This window comes from Dreissena polymorpha, chromosome 8, assembly GCF_020536995.1.
Source record: "Dreissena polymorpha isolate Duluth1 chromosome 8, UMN_Dpol_1.0, whole genome shotgun sequence".
In the NCBI taxonomy this organism is placed as follows: domain Eukaryota; kingdom Metazoa; phylum Mollusca; class Bivalvia; order Myida; family Dreissenidae; genus Dreissena; species Dreissena polymorpha.
Window position 1 is genome coordinate 81,472,135 of NC_068362.1, and position 20,928 is coordinate 81,493,062.

Consider the following 20,928-nt stretch of genomic DNA (forward strand, 5'->3'; position numbering starts at 1 on the left):
TGATATTTATATGGATACATATAAACTGTGAATGGGGCCAAAAAAATCCCTGATTCCTTTTTTTTCTTTTCTAATTTTTCATTTTGTCGAATTGAAGTCATGCCAGTAACTTCCATACCTCAGCCACTCAGTGCAAAACCATGATACTTAAAGAGACATTAATCTTCGAAACTACATTTTACTGAACACTACACGTTTTGTTTAATTGTCATAAGAGTACGCCTTTAATTATTGAGAATATGCAGTTACCATCAAAAGATCAGACTATAATATACGTGTCTTATAATAATGCAATAACTGTATTACAATTATATTGTATGTTATTTATTTGCAGATCTCATAATATAACTTGGATCACAAGATCTACCATGGTTGCATCTGATCTTTTTTTTTTCATCAGTTGTCATAGTAACATATTGAACTCACTTATACACAATTATGAAACCTTATTTTACCATAATTTTATTACACAAATGTATTTTAAACTGTTGTATGTAAGCCTGACTGCATAGAGAGAGCCTAAAGCCTATTGAGAAACTTGAGTCAGTTTCCGTGATTGAACCAGTACTTAGTGTCTTTGGAAATCTTGAGTTTGGATGTAACCAGATACATCCTGATTGGACAGAGTACATCATATCCATTATGCCAGCTTTGAACACTAACATCCCTTAAGCCAGTCTTTTTCATCATTTTAGGAATGGGGATTCGGAAAAATCACAGTGTTTTGAATAAAATTTAAAAAAATAGTTTTTGTTTTTGTTCAACTGAGAATTTTGAGGTCCCATTTGGAATAAATATATACTTTTTTCCATTGGAAATGGGGCCGTATAAACGCCTCGAATCTGAACAAAAAACCAACACTGTTAAGCATTATATGACACTGCAAAGAAGTTGTGGGTATGATGTCCGCATAGAAACCCGGAGGTAAAGGGTTCGATCCCCACTTTGTTAATCTCCCTCAAAGATACCAAAAACTGGTTCTCCCCAGAAAATGGACTCGAGATCATTTCAATAAGCTTTAAGCTTACCACGTAATTGAGCTCAAATAAATAGGTTAAACCTAGTGTCCCTTTAGCATGGTTTTGCACAGAGCAGACGGTGCCATAATAACAACAGATTTCCCTGGGGCAGCAGACGTCTTACCACTTCAAGCTCCTTGCGCGCGGCCTCCATTTCCTCCTGAGGCGTGCCCTTGGGCGCCTTGCGTCTGTCGTGCATCTGACTTGTGTGAGTCTTGATTCGCTTCTCCAGCTGCAGAATTCTCTGAGCCCTGGAATGAGGTTCCAATTCAATCGAGCCTTACTCTGGGAAAACGGGGCTTAATGCATGAGAGTAAAATGTTGTCCCAGATAAGCCTATGCAGCCTGGACGACTTTCTAGCTTGACTGGTTTATACAGTGGAAACCTTAATTAATAGGTCATAAATTGTGGTTGTGGTCATTATCATTGCTCAAGTAATACTGCAAACATTTATATTAGTCGGACATTAATTGACCTTGATTTTGTGTGTTGACCGATCCACAAATTTAACACAAACAAATGGAAAAATGACCAAGGCAAATTCCTCATTATTTCTCCCAAAATCAAAAATCCACAACAGTCCACAAACTGTTTTCTTTTTTAAAAACATTAATTTCATGCTGACTAATATAAATGTTTCAGTAGTTTTACTTACTTTTCCTCCTCAATGCGTTGTCTTGTTGCCGGTGACACAGCACGGCGTATTTTCTCATGAGCCGACTTCACATCTTGCTGAAAACGAAGCCAAGCTCCTTTGTTCACACATTTTCAAGCCAAATTCCTTAGTTCTTAAATGTTCAAGCCAAGTTCCTTAGTTTTCACATTTTTTCAAGCCAAGTTCCTTAGTTCTCACATTTTCAAGTCAAGTTCCATAGTTCTCACATTTTCAAGCCAAGTTCTTTATTTCTCACATTACTATACAAGATTAAACATAAGAAATACACTAATTTTACTCATAAAACATGTTCTTCAATTAAATGAGTCTGTATTTAGATTGATCATTTATGAACTATAATCGGCACGGGCAATATTGCAGCTATTGCAGTATGTATACACATTCCAAAAGGTGCTACCTTAATTCTTTCCTCATTGGTTGGAATCTTGATGTAGTCTCTGTCAATGTCAAAGGGCGCTCCTTCAACAGGGTCAAGGAAGTCTGTCACAGACAAAAACATGCAATAAATTCACATTAAACTGTCAGATCACTGCAATAACACCACCTGTGTGATATAACTTATTTAAATTATTTTGTCCATGATAAACACGTCTTCGAATAAAAAAATCCAGCTTTTCACATTATTTGACCTTGTGACCCAGCTTCGAAATTGTCAAATTAGTGAGGAATACCACTGACCGCCATGTGTAATGATAATTTGACCCATGTTCATTCAATCAGAAATGTATATCCATGGGCATTTTTTGTTTTGTTATGAAGATTTCAGAGTTGTGCATGCTTTCGGTGCAGAATCAAATTATTTCATTCTTTGACATTGACAGCCTAATCTTTTCCATGAAATCTGTGAAAAAATAATTTATTTTCATTGTGGATAATCTTTTAAGGCTATAAAACACCACTAGCTTTACCTTACATGACCTAGTCACCTAATATTTCTCTGCATATCAGTCATCTTAAAAGCCACAAAGCTATTGGTTCAATAATGATGGCTTTTACACATCTGTTTGGGGTGTTTTTTCTTTGAAATCTTCGATGCAACAAATCCTTGGTTCAATCAAGGCTCTTCAACATCTTGTTGAATCTAAAGACTTCGTTCAGAGGCAAAAAAAGTATGGTTCCATTTCTCAGGCACTAAAATTATCTTTGCTGATAATATAATAAGCGCCAATATTTGCACTTCATTTGACCAAATTTCTCCTCATTAGACGTAGTGACCTAGTTTTTCTAGATTATTAGTTCACTTGTCACAAATCTTTGGCTCCATTACTCAGGCTTTCAATGTATATTTTATGCTATATGTGCCAATAGTTTCATTTAAATTACACCTACTTTTACCTTATTTGACCAAGTGACCTAGTTTTTCTAGGTTACCAATGCAATCATGACAAATCTTTGTCTGATTGTGAAGACTTTTCTGCTGTATGTGCAAATAATTTCTCTTTCTTTGACACAGTTTCATTTTATTTGATCTAGAGACTTAGTTTTATATTGCTGTTCTTAAGGTATCTCTTCTGCTATATGCACCAAATAGTTTCACTTAATTTTACCTAATTTTACCTTATTTGACCTAGTGACCTTGTTTTTTCAAAGTTATGAGTGCATATGGCACAAACATCAGGTTCCATTGTGAAGACTCTAAAGGCATCTCTTCTGCTAAATGCACCAACAGATTAACTTAATTTGACCTAGTTTCGGATTGTTCATCCTAAAGACCTAATTTTTCAAAGTTATAATTTAGCCTGTCACAAACCTTTGGTTCCATTGCGCAGGCTCTCAAAGTATCTCTTCTGCTGCAATCGCTTTGTCTCCATTCGCCAGCCTTTCAGCAGTTCCTCATCTCTGAATGCATAGAGAGGATATTTGTTCATTTCAGTCAAAGATGATATTAGGGTTTAATGAACATAATACGTTCTGTCGAAAACCTTTTAAATCTTGTCAGAATAACTGCATTCTGGGCTCCAACCTGACTTGGTGGTCAGATGCGTATAGCAGTCACTCTAGATACTACATGTATATTTCACTCCGCAAGACATTTTCATCTGTGTTAAGTGATCACGAGGCAGTCATTTCGAGGTGCAAAAAGTTAACAGTCAAATCACTTTTCTTTGTTGTCTTTCACATCTAATGTAATAGTTTCTATTATGCATCTATTTTGAGGATAAAGAATCTGATTGTGGAAACTGCCTTCGATATGTTTAATGCGGCCCATTAAAAAAAAATTTAAATTTTTTTTGTTTTCTTGGGATATTTAGAGGGAAATCTTCCAAATAAATTATGTCAGAATATGTAACACTTACATTTATTATTGTTCATCACATGACCGCTAATTAGTTCTTACAACCTTCAGATAGTAATTACATAACTTCATATGGATTTAAAAAATATCATTTTCGTGTCACACTTTTCACGAGATTTCTAGTGTACATGTCAATTTTAAATGCAATCAGAATACTAAATCACAGATTAACCCTTTCAGTGCGGGAACCGAATTTTAAAGGCCTTTGCAAACAGTTTGGATCCAGATGAGATGCCACAGAACGTGGCGTCTCATCAAGATCCAAACTGTTTGCTATTCTGATAGTATTCTTTGAAAAAAAATCGAAGAAAATGCTAATTTTAGAACTTCAGCAGACGACAATTTAGCAGACGACAAATTTCCCAGCATGCAAAGGGTTAACAATTGAGTTTTGAAGCGAGTTTCTACATTAGAGAGGAGCAAGTCAAGTGTGTGAAACTTTTTGTATCTGGAAAAAATTTGTGCGTGATTATAATTAGTTATGTGTTGACAAACGAAAATGCAGAGTTTGATTAAACATTATAATAAACCATTATTTCAAAGCACAGATTAACATTTGAGTTGTAAATGCCAGTTCATAACATTAGAGTAGTATTTCAAGTGTGTAAAACTGTCTGGAAAAAGTTTACGTGTGATTGCAATTTAGTTATGTGTTGACGTATGAAAATAGAGTGTGTAAGTCAACCTAACCATGATTTCATTAAGGAATATGAGTTAAATGGGAGTGACACATACTTGCGTCTCTGAAGTATGATATCCGTTTTCTCTTTGAATTCCCGCTCCTTCGCCATCTGCCGTTCCTCTCGGGCGCGCAGGCTCACATAGTCAGCCGATGGGGGCTCTGGGTAGGGATTCACCTTCCAGTCTAGAACACTTGTGGCAGAGTGGGGCTTCCTGCAGGGGAAATTAATAATCAATGAACTATTAAGAATTCCCATGGCAGGAGATAGCAGGCGTTCTTTATGAGAAATAAAATAAGACTGGGTTTCCTTATGGGAAAATAGAGCATGATGGGTTTCTTATGGGAAATAAAACAAGACTGGGGCTCCTTATGGGAAAAAAAACATGACTGGGTTTTCTTATGGGAAATAAAACAAGACTAGGGTTCCTAATGGGGAATAAAACAAAACTGGGGTTCCTTATGGGAAATAAAACAAGACTTGAGTTCCTTATGGGAAATAAAACAAGACTGTGGTTCCTGATGGGAAATACAACAAGACTGTGGTTCTTATGGGGGAAAAAACAAGACAGGGTTAACTTACAGGAAATAAAACAAGAATAGGATTCCTTATAGAAAATAAATCAAGACTGGGGTTCCTTATGGGAAATCAAACAAGACTGGGGTTCCTTATGGGAAATCAAACAAGACTGGGGTTCCTTATGGGAAATGATACAAGACTTGGGTTCCTTATGGAAAATAAAACAAAACTGTGGTTCCTTAAGGGAATAAAACAAGACTGGGGTTCTTATGGGAAATAAAACAAGACTGGGGCTCCGTATCACTATGGGAAATAACATACATTTAGAGTTTCTTTGGGCTGGTAAAAATGCTTGATGGGTCAAACTATGCTTAAGGGATTCTGAAGGCAACTTTGCGATATTGTTTGGACAATAATAGGAAATTGAAATTCGTCATGCAAAAAAGGGTCTTAATTTATGTCATATGCAGCCAGCATAGCTCTAAACCAGCCTTAGCAATTGCACAGGCTGTGCAGGCTGGTCTGGGATCAGGCTTACCGCAATGGCATAAGGCATGATATGGGTCAACTACACTTCTCAACAGGACAAAACATGCAATTTGGGATCATAATAACATCACATTAAGGTAAAAACTCACAAAGAAACATGCAGGAGGAACAAATACTTTTTTATGGTAATAACTTTTCACACACTATGAGTGTACCATTAAGTGTTATAAAGGATTCATTAAGTGGAAATCTCAACGCTAGCATATTGTTTTCTACTTCTACTTCTACCTTGTCTCCCTACAGTCAATTGCTGACTATTACAGGAAGACCTATTATAGGCATGTATGGACACTGTCTAGTCCGTTTCCTGGGAAGAACCAGTTCTTTTCTGGGAATTTTATCAACAAAACAATTCAAAGAAATAGACTCCAGTACTTTTTCTGGGAATTTTATCAATAAAACAATAATAAAACAATTCTAAGAAATAGAATGGCACATGAAGGGATTTTAAAACTTGATTTAACCCTTTCAGTGCAGGAACCGAATTTTAAAGGCCTTTGCAAACAGTTTGGATCCAGATGAGACGCCACAGAACGTGGCGTCTCATCAGGATCCAAACTGTTTGCTATTCGGATAGTATTCTTTGAAAAAAAATCGAAGAAAATGCTAATTTAAGAAATTCAGCAGACGACTTTTTTGGCAGACGACAAATTTCCCAGCATGCAAAGGGTTAAAAATTCTTGCTTGAAAACAGCAAATGATGATTATTGAATGGCAACTATGAAAAGCTGCTTGAACAGAATGAGCAACTGAGGATTCCAGTTAATTGTTTTTAGTCAAGATTATTGTAATAATTGATGAAAATGGGTTAGATAAAATAATGAGAATAAGGAAATGAAAGCCTGCTCTTTTGTTCCATTGAAATTTTGAGAAAACTAAATTATTTGCAAAAGGATAACACATTTTTACCAATAACATAAAAATAATAAATAATTTGCTTTATTATTACAAATAATTAACAATGACTTCAAATAAAACATATTTTGCTTTAAGATTACAAATAATCACAAAGAACTTCAGTAAGGTCTTACATTGATCTTCTCTAGAGTACATGTCTAAATAGAGCTACAAGGAAAGGGCAAAGAGAAGTCTGATAAAATAACTTTGATCAAAATTAAGAGTACTTCTATTTAAGCATAAAGTATATGCGCAGAAACTTATAAGAGCTGTGTCATGTGAAAATGGGAAATATTCCAAATGTGAGCTACCATATGCCGCCAGTGTAGCTCCAAATCAGCCTACACATCAGCGCAGTCTAGTCAGGAGTTACCCTGTTCACTATAATGAAACCTCGATACCTAGTCTGGTGCTATTCTTGCTACATACACAATGTATGGCATTAAGTCCATTTTCAAACGACCCTTCCCTTAAGTTCAGACGAAGCAAAGAATAAACAAGAGGGCCATGGGCCCTAAGGCGCTCACCTGAGACCCAAAGGAACTAAACTATTCTGGGAAGGTGGAGTTCAAAATAACAAGGGCTGTTTGTAAAACATGCATGCCCCCCTATATGGGCTATAAGTTGTAGTAGCAGCTATTGTGTGAATACGTTTTTTGTCACTGTGAATGGTGGTGGTGGTGGTGGTGGTGGTGATGGTGGTGGTGGTGGTGGTGGCAGAAGAAATAGTAGTAGTAGTAGTAGTAGTAGTAGTAGTAGTAGTAGTAGTAGTAGTAGTAGTAGTAGTAGTAGTAGTAGTAGTAGTAATAATAGAGTAGTAGTAGTAGTAGGTGGTGGTGGTGGTAGCAGAAGAAATAGTAGTAGTAGTAGTAGTAGTAGTAGTAGTAGTAGTAGTAGTAGTAGTAGTAGTAGTAGTAGTAGTAGTAGTAGTAGTAGTAGTAGTAGTAGTAGTAGTAGTCGTAAGTCGTCAGAGTCGTAGTAAGGTCGCAGCAGTAGTAGACGTAGTAGTTGTCCGTAGTCTATAGTCGTAGAGTCGTCTCAGTCGTACGTCGTCAGTCGATACGTAGTAGTACGTCGTCCGTAGTAGTCGTCGCGCAGTCGTCGCCGTCGTCGTAGTCGTCCTCAGTCGTCGTACGTCGTCGTCGTCGTCGCCGTCGACGCTCCGTCGTCGTCGTCTAGTCGTCGTCGTCTTCCCGTCGTCGATCGTGTAATTGCGTCGTAGAAGTAGTAGTAGTAGTAGTAGCAGCAGCAGCAGCAGCAGCTGCAGCGGCAGCATCAGCAGCAGTAGTAGCAGTAGTAGTAGTAGTAGTAGTAGTAGTAGTAGTAGTAGTAGTAGTAGTAGTAGTATGCATTACAAAAATGCCGTTAGCCTTACATTTGGTAAAATTTAAATATATTACAAGAGGGCCATGATGTCCCTGAATCGCTCACCTGACTCATTAAGATCAGATGAAAACTATGACCTCTATTGTCTACACAATGTTTTTCTATGATTTCACCTAGTGACCTAGTTCCTGACTCTAGATGACCCAAATACAATCCCAATCCAGATTTCATCAAGATAAACATTCTGACCACAGTTCATAAATATTGGATGAAAACTGTGACCTCTATTGTCAACACATGGTTTTTCTATTTATTTGACCTAGATTTTTACCCCAGATGACCCAAATACAATCCCACCCAGATTTCATCAAGAATTCTGACCAAATTTCATAAAGGTTGGATGAAAACTGTGATCTCTAATGTCTACACAAGGTTTTTCTATTATTTGACCTAGTGACCTAGTTTTTGACCCCAGATGACCCAAATAAAATCCCAACCCAGATGTCATCAAGATAAACATTCTGACCAAATTTCATAAAGATTGGATGAAAACTGTGACCTCTATTGTCTACAGAAGGTTGTTCTATTATTTGACCTAGTGACCTTGTTTTTGACCCCAGATGACCCAAATACAATCCCAAACCGGATTTCATCAAGATAAACATTTTGACCAAATTTCATCAAGATTGGATGCAAACTGTGACCTCTACTGTCAACACAAACAAATTGTTGACGGACGGACGCACGGACACACGCAGGCAAGCACAACGGGCGCCGGACATCACACGATCACATAAGCTCACCGTGTCACTTCATGACAGGTGACCTAAAAATATGTGTCGGAGATAAACATGAACAGTTGTGGTTAAAATCCCATAGAAACAAGGGCTGTTTGTAAAACATGCATGCCCCCCTATATGGGCTATAAGTTGTAGTAGCAGCCATTGTGTGAATACGTTTTTTGTCACTGTGAATGGTGGTGGTGGTGTAGTAGTAGTAGTAGTAGTAGTAGTAGTAGTAGTAGTAGTAGTAGTAGTAGTAGTAGTAGTAATAGTAGTTGTAGTAGTAGTAGTAGTAGTAGTAGTAGTAGTAGTAGTAGTACTAGTAGTAGTAGTACTAGTAGTAGTAGTAGAAGTAGTAGTAGTAGTAGTACAGAGCTCCAGATAAGAGTCGTATTTTCGTATTTACGAATTATTTTCAAGTCCGTTACGTATTTATTTTAAAATCTTGTCGTACCATTAAGAATTACAAAATCAAGTTACGAATATTATTTTTACATCGGTTCGTATCGATTTTTATTGAGTTCTTTTGCGTATTGAAGATCTTTGCGGTGCTTATATAGAATGGTTATTGGGTTTGTTTAACAAAGCGCATTTTTTCCAATAAAAGCGGCGTATACAGTCTATCTGTCAACAAAACAATGGCGGCGCCTAGAGAGCGTCCTAAAAAACTGCAAAGCGTCTAAAAACACGATTTTAACATATTGTACGCAAAGTGAGCCGAAGTTAAATGTTTAGAAAGACATTATAGAAAAGATCTTATACGATGTTGTATGTTCAGTTGCCGACACAGTCGGAAAAGCTTAACAAAAACGCAACACGACGGGTCAAAACTTAAACACAAAAAAAAAATTAAACGAATGGAAGGGGACAAGTCTCGTGGCTAATCGTTGAGAAGATTGAAGGGGAGACCCGTTTTAATTGTGAAATATGTATAAAAAAAAGCAATCTAAGCACAGTTTGGGCATATGAAGGTATTTGAAAAATAAAATTGTATAATACTGAAAAGACACTGTTGAACTCGTATAAATAAAGTTGCTAGCATGTTTATTTTGATTTTTTTTGCATGAAAATAACCATTAATGTTTATTTTTAGGTCATTTAGAGAAAATAAGAATTATTTTCCAAAACTTAGTAGTAACGTTAAGAATAAAATTTCAGAGTTAAGAATTCTTTTTGAAAATCTGGTAGTAATTTAAGAATTTCACAAAACCTTATCTGGAGCTCTGGTAGTAGTAGTAGTAGTAGTAGTAGTAGTAGTAGTAGTAGTAGTAGTAGTAGTAGTAGTAGTAGTAGTAGAAGTAGTAGTAGTAGTAGTAGTAGTAGTAGTAGAAGAAGTAGTAGTAGTAGTAGTAGTAGTAGTAGTAGTAGTAGTAGTAGTAGTAGTAGTAGTAGTAGTAGTAGTAGTAGTAGTAGTAGTAGTAGCAGTAGCAGAAGCAGTAGCAGCATTACAAGACCAATACTTCAGAATGATCAAATGGGAAAAGGTAACCTAGCACTGGCAGTAAATATGGGGCTCATTTACAGGTCAGATTTGGAATCTCTGCTGTAAAATGAGATTTTGAATTATTAAAGGGAGGCAAATCTGTAATAAAAAGAACATGCATAAACCGTAGTAGTTTCCCTTGTTTGAACCATGCTAAATCCTTACAAGTTTGGAAAGAATTGGATGAAAAATTTGGACTTTATTGCATAAACACCATTTTCTCAATTCAAGGGGAGGTAATTCTGTACTTCATGGACCAATAATGCTCATTTTTTTGTAGGGTTCGTGTCCTCATTGATATAAAGACACTGTGCAAATTTGGAAAGGATCGGACAAAAAATGTGGAAGATTTTTGAAAGTTTTCACAAAATAGGCAAAAACGAATAAACATGCAAAGTTCAACGAGCTCCTGCGGCCATGTTTTTTGACGAATCAAATTTCTTGGAACAACTTTTTCAGGGGAGCCTTCAAAGGTCATCCCTGTGAATTTTTTTGAAAATCTGATGAGCGGTTTCTGACAAGAAGATTTTTTAAGGTTTTTACCATATATGGTCATGGCGGCCATCTTGGTTATGTGATCAAATTTTTTTTAACAATTCTTTTGTCCCATGACCTAGGGATGCTCCACATGAAATTTAGTTGAAATTGGCTCAATGGTTTAGTAGAAGAAGATGTTTACAAATTGTTTACAGACGGACGGACGGACGCCGGACGCTGAGTGATCACAATAGCTCACCCCGAGCTATCGCTCAGGTGAGCTAACAAGGGAGGCAAATCTGTAACAATAAATTTAAACTTATTGCATTTGTTTCCCCTTTAGTGTATTACCTCCCCTGTCCTGCTTATATTTATATTAATTAACAAAATTAAACATTAACACAATATTTAACATACAAAATATACAAAAATCTCATATTCTGATAATATTTTTACTGATTCACTGTATTTTACTAAAACAATGATGTTTCATTGGACTGATAGTTATAGATTTAGGATTACAGACCAGTTGCTTCAGTAATATTGTTCAGAGTGTGCCCTGTTGGCCGCGTATGCATTCTTAAATTATCATTCAAATGAAAGTTTTCACAAAATAGGCAAAAACGAATAAACATGCAAAGTTCAACGAGCTCCTGCGGCCATGTTTTTTGACGAATCAAATATCTTTGAACAACTTTTTCAGGGGAGCCTTCAAAGGTCATTCCTGTGAAATTTTTTGAAAATCTGATGAGCGGTTTCTGACAAGAAGATTTTTTAAGGTTTTTACCATATATGGTCATGGCGGCCATCTTGGTTATGCGATCAAATTTTTTTTAACAATTCTTTTGTCCCATGACCTAGGAATGCTCCACATGAAATTTAGTTGAAATTGGCTCAATGGTTTAGTAGAAGAAATGTTTACAAATTGTTTACAGACGGACGGACGGACGCCGGACGCTGAGTGATCACAATAGCTCACCCCGAGCTATCGCTCAGGTGAGCTAAAAATATAACACATTTAAAAGAGGCATTTAACAATTATAATGAGAGATTAAAATCAATGAAATTTGTTAATTGTTTTTTTGATAAAAGATGATAGAAAAGCTGCTATTACCCGATACTTGAAGTATAACAATAGTGAACACAAAAAAAAACATGAAGGTAAACAACTTTGAATATAAAAATTCCTAACAAACTGTTAACAGCTGTATACAAATAAAGACATGAACATCTTTCATAATAAAAGCACAAATGAAATCTATTAAAAATTGAACTTTAAATATCTTATGGAAAATCATTTTCCCATTTCAGAAAGTTTAGAACTCAGCAAAGAAAACATCATTGCAAACAGAAAGAACGGCAAAAGTCATGCGTTAACACCCTCCTAGAACATGCCCAAGAAATGGCAGCCTATTGCAATAAGGACCTTCTGACAAGCATTGAAGAATTATTTTAAATCAACGGTGCCCTGTGAAAAGAGGCTTTAATGAATGTGCGTAAAGTGTCATCCCAGATTAGCCTGAGCATGCAGTCTGCACAGGCTATAATCAGGGACAAAAAACTTTCCGCTTTTATGGTATTTTTCGTTTACAGAAAGTCTCTTCTTAGCAAAAATCAAGTTTAGGCGGAAAGTGTCATCCCAGATTAGCTTGTGCGGACTTCACAAGCTAATCTGGGACGACATGCACTTTATGCACATCCACTTAACCCCTTTTTCACATAGCATGACCCAAATCTAAGGAGTGAACATGTTTGATTTCCTGATTACTTTGGGGATAATTAATTTAGTAGAAAGAGTTAAAAAACCCTAAACTTTTTTTTTATTGGCACTGCATATTATGTTTTTTTACTGGAAATTTATTCTGTTGATGAATTAAATAGAGGATGAAGTGTTTTAGGAGGTGAAATTACTTTACTTAATAAAAGTTGGCTCACTTTATTATAAGTTATTGCAAATTTTTAACAAATAAATACAATTGACATTGAAATATCTTTCTCACGTGGATAAAGTAACCTTAATTGATCATCACCTATCAAAAACAATATTAATCGACTTGTTAAACTTCATCAGAAGGTCCGATCAAGTAGCAATGCTGCTGCAGAACTGAAAGGTCACTCAGGGTCACCAAAGGTCACCTAAGGTCAATCAAGTTCAACAAGGATTACCGTATTGTTTCCACTGAGCCACTCTGGCTGATTGGCTTAGAACTAGATTTCCTAACCTTTTGCTCCCGTCTGAAAATTACAGTCTATCGCAATGAATTGTTGCCTGTGAATTACAGTCTATCGCAATAAATTGTTGCCTGTGAATAACAGTCTATCGCAATTAATTGTTGCCTGTGAATTACAGTCTATCGCAATGAATTGTTGCCTGTGAATTACAGTCTATCGCAATAAATTGTTGCCTGTGAATTACAGTCTATCGCAATGAATTGTTGCCTGTGAATTACAGTCTGTCGCAATGAATTGTTGCCTGTGAATTACAGTATATGGCAATGAATTGTTGCCTGTGAATTACAGTCTATCGCAATGAATTGTTGCCGGTGATTTACAGTCTAACGCAATGACTTGTTGCCTGTGAATTAAAGTCTATCGCAATGAATTGTTGCCTGTGAATTACAGTCTATTGCAATGAATTGTTGCCTGTGAATTACAGTCTGTCGCAATGAATTGTTGCGTGTGAATTACAGTCTATCGCAATGAATTGTTGCCTGTGAATTACAGTCTATCGCAATGAATTGTTGCCTGTAAATTACAGTCTATCGCAATGAATTGTTGCCTGTGAATTACAGTCTATCGCAATGAATTGTTGCCTGTGAATTACAGTCTGTCGCAATGAATTGTTGCCTGTGAATTACAGTCTATCACAATGAATTGTTGCCTGTGAATTACAGTCTAACGCAATGAATTGTTGCCTGTGATTTACAGTCTAACGCAATGAATTGTTGCCTGTGAATTACAGTCTATCGCAATGAATTGTTGCCTGTGAATTACAGTCTATCGCAATGAATTGTTGCCTGTGAATTACAGTCTGTCGCAATGAATTGTTGTGTGTAAATTACAGTCTATCGCAATGAATTGTTGCCTGTGAATTACAGTCTATCGCAATGAATTGTTGCCTGTGAATTACAGTCTATCGCAATGAATTGTTGCCTGTGAATTCAGTCTGTCACAATGAATTGTTGCTGGTGAATTACAGTCTATCGCAATGAATTGTTGCCTGTGAATTACAGTCTATCGCAATGAATTGTTGCCGGTGATTTACAGTCTAACGCAATGAATTGTTGCCTGTGAATTACAGTCTATCGCAATGAATTGTTGCCTGTGAATTCAGTCTGTCGCAACGAATTGTTGCTGGTGAATAACAGTCTATCGCAATGAATTGTTGCCTGTGAATTACAGTCTATCGCAATGAATTGTTGCCGGTGATTTACAGTCTAACGCAAAGAATTGTTGCCTGTGAATTACAGTCTATCGCAATGAATTGTTGCCTGTGAATTACAGTCTATCGCAATGAATTGTTGCCTGTGAATTACAGTCTGTCGCAATGAATTGTTGCCTGTGAATTACAGTCTATTGCAATGAATTGTTGCCTGTGAATTACAGTCTATCGCAATGAATTGTTGCCTGTGAATTACAGTCTGTCGCAATAAATTGTTGCCTGTGAATTACAGTCTATCACAATGAATTGTTGCCTGTGAATTACAGTCTATCGCAATATTTTGTTGCCTGTGAATTACATGTCGCAATGAATTGTTGCCTGTGAATTACAGTCTATCGCAATGAATTGTTGCCTGTGAATTACAGTCTGTTGCAATGAATTGTTGCCTGTGAATTACAGTCTATCGCAATGAATTGTTGCCTGTGAATTACAGTCTAACGCAATGAATTGTTGCCTGTGAATAACAGTCTATCACAATGAATTGATGCCTGTGAATTACAGTCTATCGCAATGAATTGTTGCCTGTGAATTACAGTCTACCGCAATTAATTGATGCCTGATAATGATAACGTAGGCATATAACTCCTTTGCATTATTTAGTAATTATTTGCTGATGCAATTTTAGACAGAATAAACAGAAACAAAAACGTACGGCGTTGAGCAGCAATAAAGACAAATAATTATGGTCTATTGGCAAAAAATTAGCCAATTACATATTGTGTCAAAATCATGGCTTGTATTAATAAATTAAAGTTCCTCTAACCAGGGAATAAAAAATATTTTGAAGTACAATCAATGATTATAACTATAAGGTTTCAACTTTCACAACTTCAAATAAGCCTCTGGAAAAACTGGGCTAAATGCATATCAGTGAAATGATGCCCTAGGTTGGCCCGTGCAGTTTGCAAAGGCTTATCTGGAAAAACAATTTCCGCCTAGATTTTTGTATAAAAGAAACTTCCTTTAAACAAAGAATTCCATCAAACCCAGAAATCAGACTACACAGGCTAATCTGGAATGACACTGTATTCAAATGCATTAAGCCCCATTTTCCCAGAGACTGGCTCATATGTCAACAAAATTCTTGATAGCATGCAGTTTTTTAAGTTGTACATGGTAAAGTGTACAAGTACATCATCAGAGAAGAATATGTCTTAAAGGGTCTGTCAGCACTTGCAGGACGTACTAAAAAAAGGTCTGAGAGCCATGTAATCACCACCAAATCTGCACTCAGAAAATTTAATTGGTATTCTATGACTCTTACACAGCATCCTCACAGCATCTTCACAGTGCCCTCATCACGTTTTTACAGCAGCATTATATGTTAATTTCAGAGCCGCAACCTGGCCTTAAAGGCATTTAAATGGCACCTGCCACAGAGTTTCCATGACATTGATGGCAAATGCACAGCTTGCACGTTAGCATTCGGAATATATTCATTAGAATGAAAGCAACGCGTGTTTACCTTCTTAATGTGAATAGGGCACCACACAGATGGACATAATTATGTCATGTCTGTGGTAAATACAGTATATCATACCTAGTTTTTTTGTGAGGGGAGTTTACAAAAAAGCTACAATCTGTCATAACTGAATAGAAAAATGGTTTTCAGCTACTTTTAATTACCGGTAAACAAAAATGATTGAAATAAAAAAGTGCAAAATCAATAAAGTAATAACTTTGTTAATAAGTATAAACAAAATAATACAAGAAGAATAATACATGGGGAAATTGTGAAAAGCATTGACATATCAGACATAAACTGTGTTTGCCTGTCAATTATATTTGATAAATAATAGTACATAAAACCAGACAACACTAGAAATTTTTAATTATTCAGTACTTGTGAAAAATAACCGTTAAACTTATTGCAAAGATTTAGTCTTTAAAAAATTCCAGTGAAATATGAGCAAACATTTTATTAAGAATAAAAAGCATTTGAAAACTTAACTAAAGTTTGGATTCCCTAAATCATGTTGTCTTACATGTCGCGCCACCTTGCACAGAGTGTGGCAGAAAGTGACAATCCATGTCTGACATGTCATGACAGCTTACACAGAGGGAGTGACAGAAAGTGACAATAAATCTTGTCAGACACTTACACATCCAGATTGACAATACTGCAGCATACACAATATAACGAAACATATAAACATTATTTGGCATTATATGTGTCACATTTCGGGAAAACTGGGCTTAATACATGTGCATAAAGCGTATTACCAGATTAACCTGTGCAGTCTGCACAGGCTTATCAGAGATGTTGCTTTCTACTTTTATGGTTTTCATAGAATTTTTTATTTTAAGAAAGTCTCTTCTAACCGAAAATCCAGTTAAGGCAGAAAGTATCGTCACTTATTGTCCTGTGCACTCCACACAAGTTAATCTAGGACTTCGCTTTCCACTTGGAATGTGGAATTTTTATTATTATTTTTATGGCATTTTTCATTTAAAGAATGTCTTTTTGAAATTAAAATCCAGTTAAGGCGGAATAGCCCTCCCAGATACTTTACAAACATGCATTAAGTCCAGCCTTTCTTATAGAATAGTTTCATGTTTGTGTCTGGTTCTGAGAAAACTGGGCTTAATTCATGTGCGTAAAGTGTCGTCCCAGATTCGCCTGTGCAGTCCGCACAGGCTAATCAGGGACGACACTTTCCGCTTTAATGGTATTTTTAGTTTCAAGGAAGTTCCTCCTTACCGAAAATCAAGTTTAGGCGGAAAGTGTCGTCCCTGATTAGCCTGTGCGGACTGCACAGGCTAAACTTGGACGACACTTTACGCACATGCATAATGACCAGCTTTCACAGAACAAGACACGTTTAATCCTTAATCAACACAATAAAACAGCACATAACAACAATAAAAATACCAATTTAAGCGTATGTTTTTCAATCAGTAATGCAAAACGTGTTTACAGCATGTTTTAATCAATATAATTTCTCGTTTATATAAAATTAGAGCCAAATGATCCAAATAGCTTTCATGTGTTTAATTGATCAGAACAAATTTCTAGGTAATACAAATAATTACGATGAGCAGATAAAACAATTGCAACAGAGAGGTTTACAAGAAAATGAACAACAAAACAATTAATTGTCTTAGAATTCTGTTTTTATACATTTAAATTAACCCTAACGTCAGTTCATACCTTGGAATAATGCCCATAGCACCAGCTTTTTTCAACTTTTCATTCTTGGTCTGTTTCAAGGACGTGTAGCTTACAGGTCGATGAAGCTCAGCCGATTTGTTGATGGGTGCGATCTGGCCTGGCGCGGTCTGACGGGCTTGCTCAGTCGTGGAGAGCGTGCGTTCGTGTGCCCGTCTGTAGGCGTACTGCCGTAGGTCCCCCTCATCGTCCTCCCAGTTGTCAGAACTGCTTGAACCCTCGTCAATATCTGTGGGAAATAAAGGTCAGAACTGCTTGAACCCTCGTCAATATCTGTGGGAAATAAAGCTTTCCGTCTAAACTGGATTTTTGCTACAAAGAGACTTTTTTGAAGAAAAAAATACCATAAAAGTGAAAAACCGTCGTCCCTGTCTGAACCTTCTAATCTGGGAAGATACTTTATTTATCGCATCTTATCAAATCTTTTGGTAATTGTTAGAGCCACATTGTAGGAAAACAATCGTAGGAAAAAAAAATACTTGAAGAAAAAAATTGCTAAGCAGCACTGTTTGTGATTATCTATTTTAAATGTTGTTTTCCTTATACACCGTGTCTTTTGCCTGTTCTTTTATGCCAATATTCGATCATCATTAATATCTTTTTAAAAACATGCAAGTCAGTGATCCACAGTGCTGAAATATGAAGTTATGTTTAGCCTTGCATTATAGAAATATATTGGATTTCATCAATAAATTACACAGAATACTGAGAAAAAAGTTAGTCTTTGGCTCTGCAGTGATGAAAAGTTAAAAATTGAATTCTGATCATGGATATTTAAGAACAAAATACACAGCAAACTGTGATGAAAGGCTAAGAATAAAGAAAAGAATAAAAGTCCTTTTTAAATCAATATCTCCACATAATTCAATCATAGAAAGAATATCAACAATTCCTAGCATGTAAAAAGAACATATTTAAGCAAGAAATGCAAGTGATTCAAATAATCTGGAATAAAAAATCCTTTCTTTGAAGAAGTAACTACACACTAAAAAGGGATGATGGTTGAGGTAATAATGTTAAGAAGCCTAGTGCAAATGAGTCATGTAGGGGGTCAAGGTAATAATGAAAGTTTTTAAAAATAAAGCAAATCAGTCATATAGGAGATCAAGGTAATAATGTAAGTGAATAAAACTAGAGCAAATCAGTCATATAGGGGGTTGAGGTAATAATGTAAGTGAATAAAACTAGAGCAAATCAGTCATATAGGGGGTTGAGGTAATAATGTAAGTGAATAAACTAGAGCAAATCAGGCATATAAGGGGTTGAGGCAAGAATGTAAGTTAATAAAACTAGAGCAATCAGTCAAATAGGGGGTTCAGGAAATTTTGCAAGTAAATAAAACTAGAGCAAATCAGTCATATAAGGGGTCAAGGTAATAATGTAAGTGAATAAAACTAGAGCAAATCAGTCAAATAGGGGGTTGAGGTTATAATGTAAGTCAATAAAACTAGAGCAAACTAGTCAAAGAGGTAATAATTCAAGCAAATAAGACTAGTGCACATAAGTCATATATCATAAGTATAGACATGATCGATTATATTTAAGCATATAAAAGAAACAAAAAAAGGAATCAAATGAAGGCTGCCCTGAAAAGCAAAAACTTCTGTTCAGTTTAAGTAAACTGATGTAAATGTGATTTCATTAGCTGCATTCTGGGAAAACTGGGCTTAATAAATCTGCATAAAGTGTTGTCCCAGATAAACCCTTCCAGTCTGCACAGGCTAATCAGGGACAACACTTTCCACCTACACTGGATTTTTGAATATAAGAGGACTTGCACTTTAAACAAAAAAAATACCATAAAAGCAGAAATGTTGTCCCAGAGACAACACTTAAAGCGTATGCATTAAGCAAATTTTTCAACAGCAAGGCTAAAATGTAAATGTCATAAAATTGTGTCACTCCACAGCAAATGGGAGAATCGGTAATGAAGGTCACTCTGTGCAGGGTTGAGGTACCTAGGTGATTATCTCCTGCTGGGTCCACTTGCCCGGCCTGGTCTGGGCCCCACCCTGAGGGCGGATCCAAGGGTTCCTCGACCTCTAACAGAGGGAACTGCTGGGAGGCGAGGCGGGCTGAGTGGGCTTTGATGTTTGCATGGGCAGACCGCCGTAAGCCGGTTCTTACGCGTGATGGCGTTCCGGCTACAGTGTGCACACCAAATCATTATTATGATAAAAAAAATTATCATGCTTTTTCCGTTGTTTCTATAAACCCAGTGTTCTGCCGTGAATCTTTACTGTTTGTGACAGGGACCCTTAAATGTTAAAAAAGTGGGGACAAAAGGGAAAAATCTGGGGACACAGAAATATATTTGTAGCGGAATTAAATTTTCAGAAACTAATTACCTTTTACCTGGATCTCAGCATTACGTGTATAAGTACTTGTTCGATAATTAGAATTACCGATAGTAAAGGCGTTTTCTTTTTGTGTTTTATGCACAAACTGCATGTCATTTTGTTGTTGTCAAACAGAAACCAAGAAAATTCTTTAAGCAAATTTGCTTCGAATGTACGTTTAGGGGCAGACTCTTTTCGACATTGCTAAGCGATGTTGGAACTTGGGAAGACTTTGCTGGGGTGTTATTATTATCCTCATCTTTTCTAATTTTACTTGCCGGGATTGAATCGATTAGTTTATATTCCTAATTCCTTTGCGCCCACAGACCCATATACAGAAAACATGTGGGGTCAAATTTTTTTTTTCTGCGCCCATGACGCAAGGGCGCATCCACAGCAGAACACTGTAATCCTATTTATTAGATTAATTATATTGCAAAGGATTGGCTCGTACAAACTCTCAACTCTGTTTCCAGGGTAGAATACTTTTAGGTGATGATTTATATTTATATAGCTATGTAAATCTGTTTATTAAAGACTTAAAAACAACTTCCTGTCCAGAGCATAATTGTCTTGTCAGTTGACAAGTATTAATAAAGTTATGTTACAATCGCATCAAATTATATTGTCATATTTATACAGTATCATACAGTATACATGCATGTTTTGACAGAGAGAGATATTTTGAGAAGTTTTTTATTTACACAAAAAAATCGTGTAATTTAGTGTTGAAACATACACATTTAAGAGCACACTACCATAGTTTTAGTAAGAGAAATGAACAACAGAAAACTTAAAAGGTGTTGCTAGATAGAATATGTACTTTGTTTGCAGCGTTTGCAGAGCAGAGTTTGTGCAAGAAAAATGAAAAACAGAATTTTTTTTAAAAGGTGCCACCAGACAGAAAATTGAATTTGTTTAAAAAAATATATTAACCAATATGATTAAGTCTAGTATGTAATTATAGAAGACAACCAAATGAAAATATATTGCAGAATGTCAATCCAGGAAAAGATCAAAAAGGTGAAATCACTTACAAGGCTTAAAAACATTAGTTGGTTTCTACTACAAATTGTATGTCATGATTCCAACTCTAAACTTTTCTTGGTATTCTAAGGCTGATATCTGATATACATTCAAACATCTTTGCTTTATTGAAGTTTAAATATACTTTTAGATATAAGCAAGAGATATATATGGTTTTGGTGCTGATTTGTGTTGGTGAAACATAAATGTTTATACCAACAAGATTTTAGTTACATCACACTAGGGT

General features: G+C 36.1%; 1 protein-coding gene across 3 annotated transcripts in view; it reads right to left on the bottom strand.

The window, feature by feature from the left end:
• Positions 1-20,928, bottom strand: part of LOC127841776 (leucine-rich repeat-containing protein 27-like) — a 48,314-nt gene that overhangs the window by 17,680 nt on the left and 9,706 nt on the right. For 2 of the 3 annotated variants that reach the window (XM_052370842.1, XM_052370843.1), the window contains exons 4-11: positions 19,275-19,460; positions 17,299-17,545; positions 12,872-12,940; positions 4,728-4,886; positions 3,447-3,535; positions 2,094-2,176; positions 1,676-1,752; positions 1,144-1,270 (exon numbers count right to left, since the gene is read on the bottom strand). In XM_052370842.1, the coding sequence (XP_052226802.1) occupies positions 1,144-1,270; positions 1,676-1,752; positions 2,094-2,176; positions 3,447-3,535; positions 4,728-4,886; positions 12,872-12,940; positions 17,299-17,545; positions 19,275-19,460 (1,037 nt within the window). The remainder of the gene's footprint in view (positions 1-1,143; positions 1,271-1,675; positions 1,753-2,093; positions 2,177-3,446; positions 3,536-4,727; positions 4,887-12,871; positions 12,941-17,298; positions 17,546-19,274; positions 19,461-20,928) is intronic. The other variant, XM_052370844.1, reaches the window with a different exon arrangement.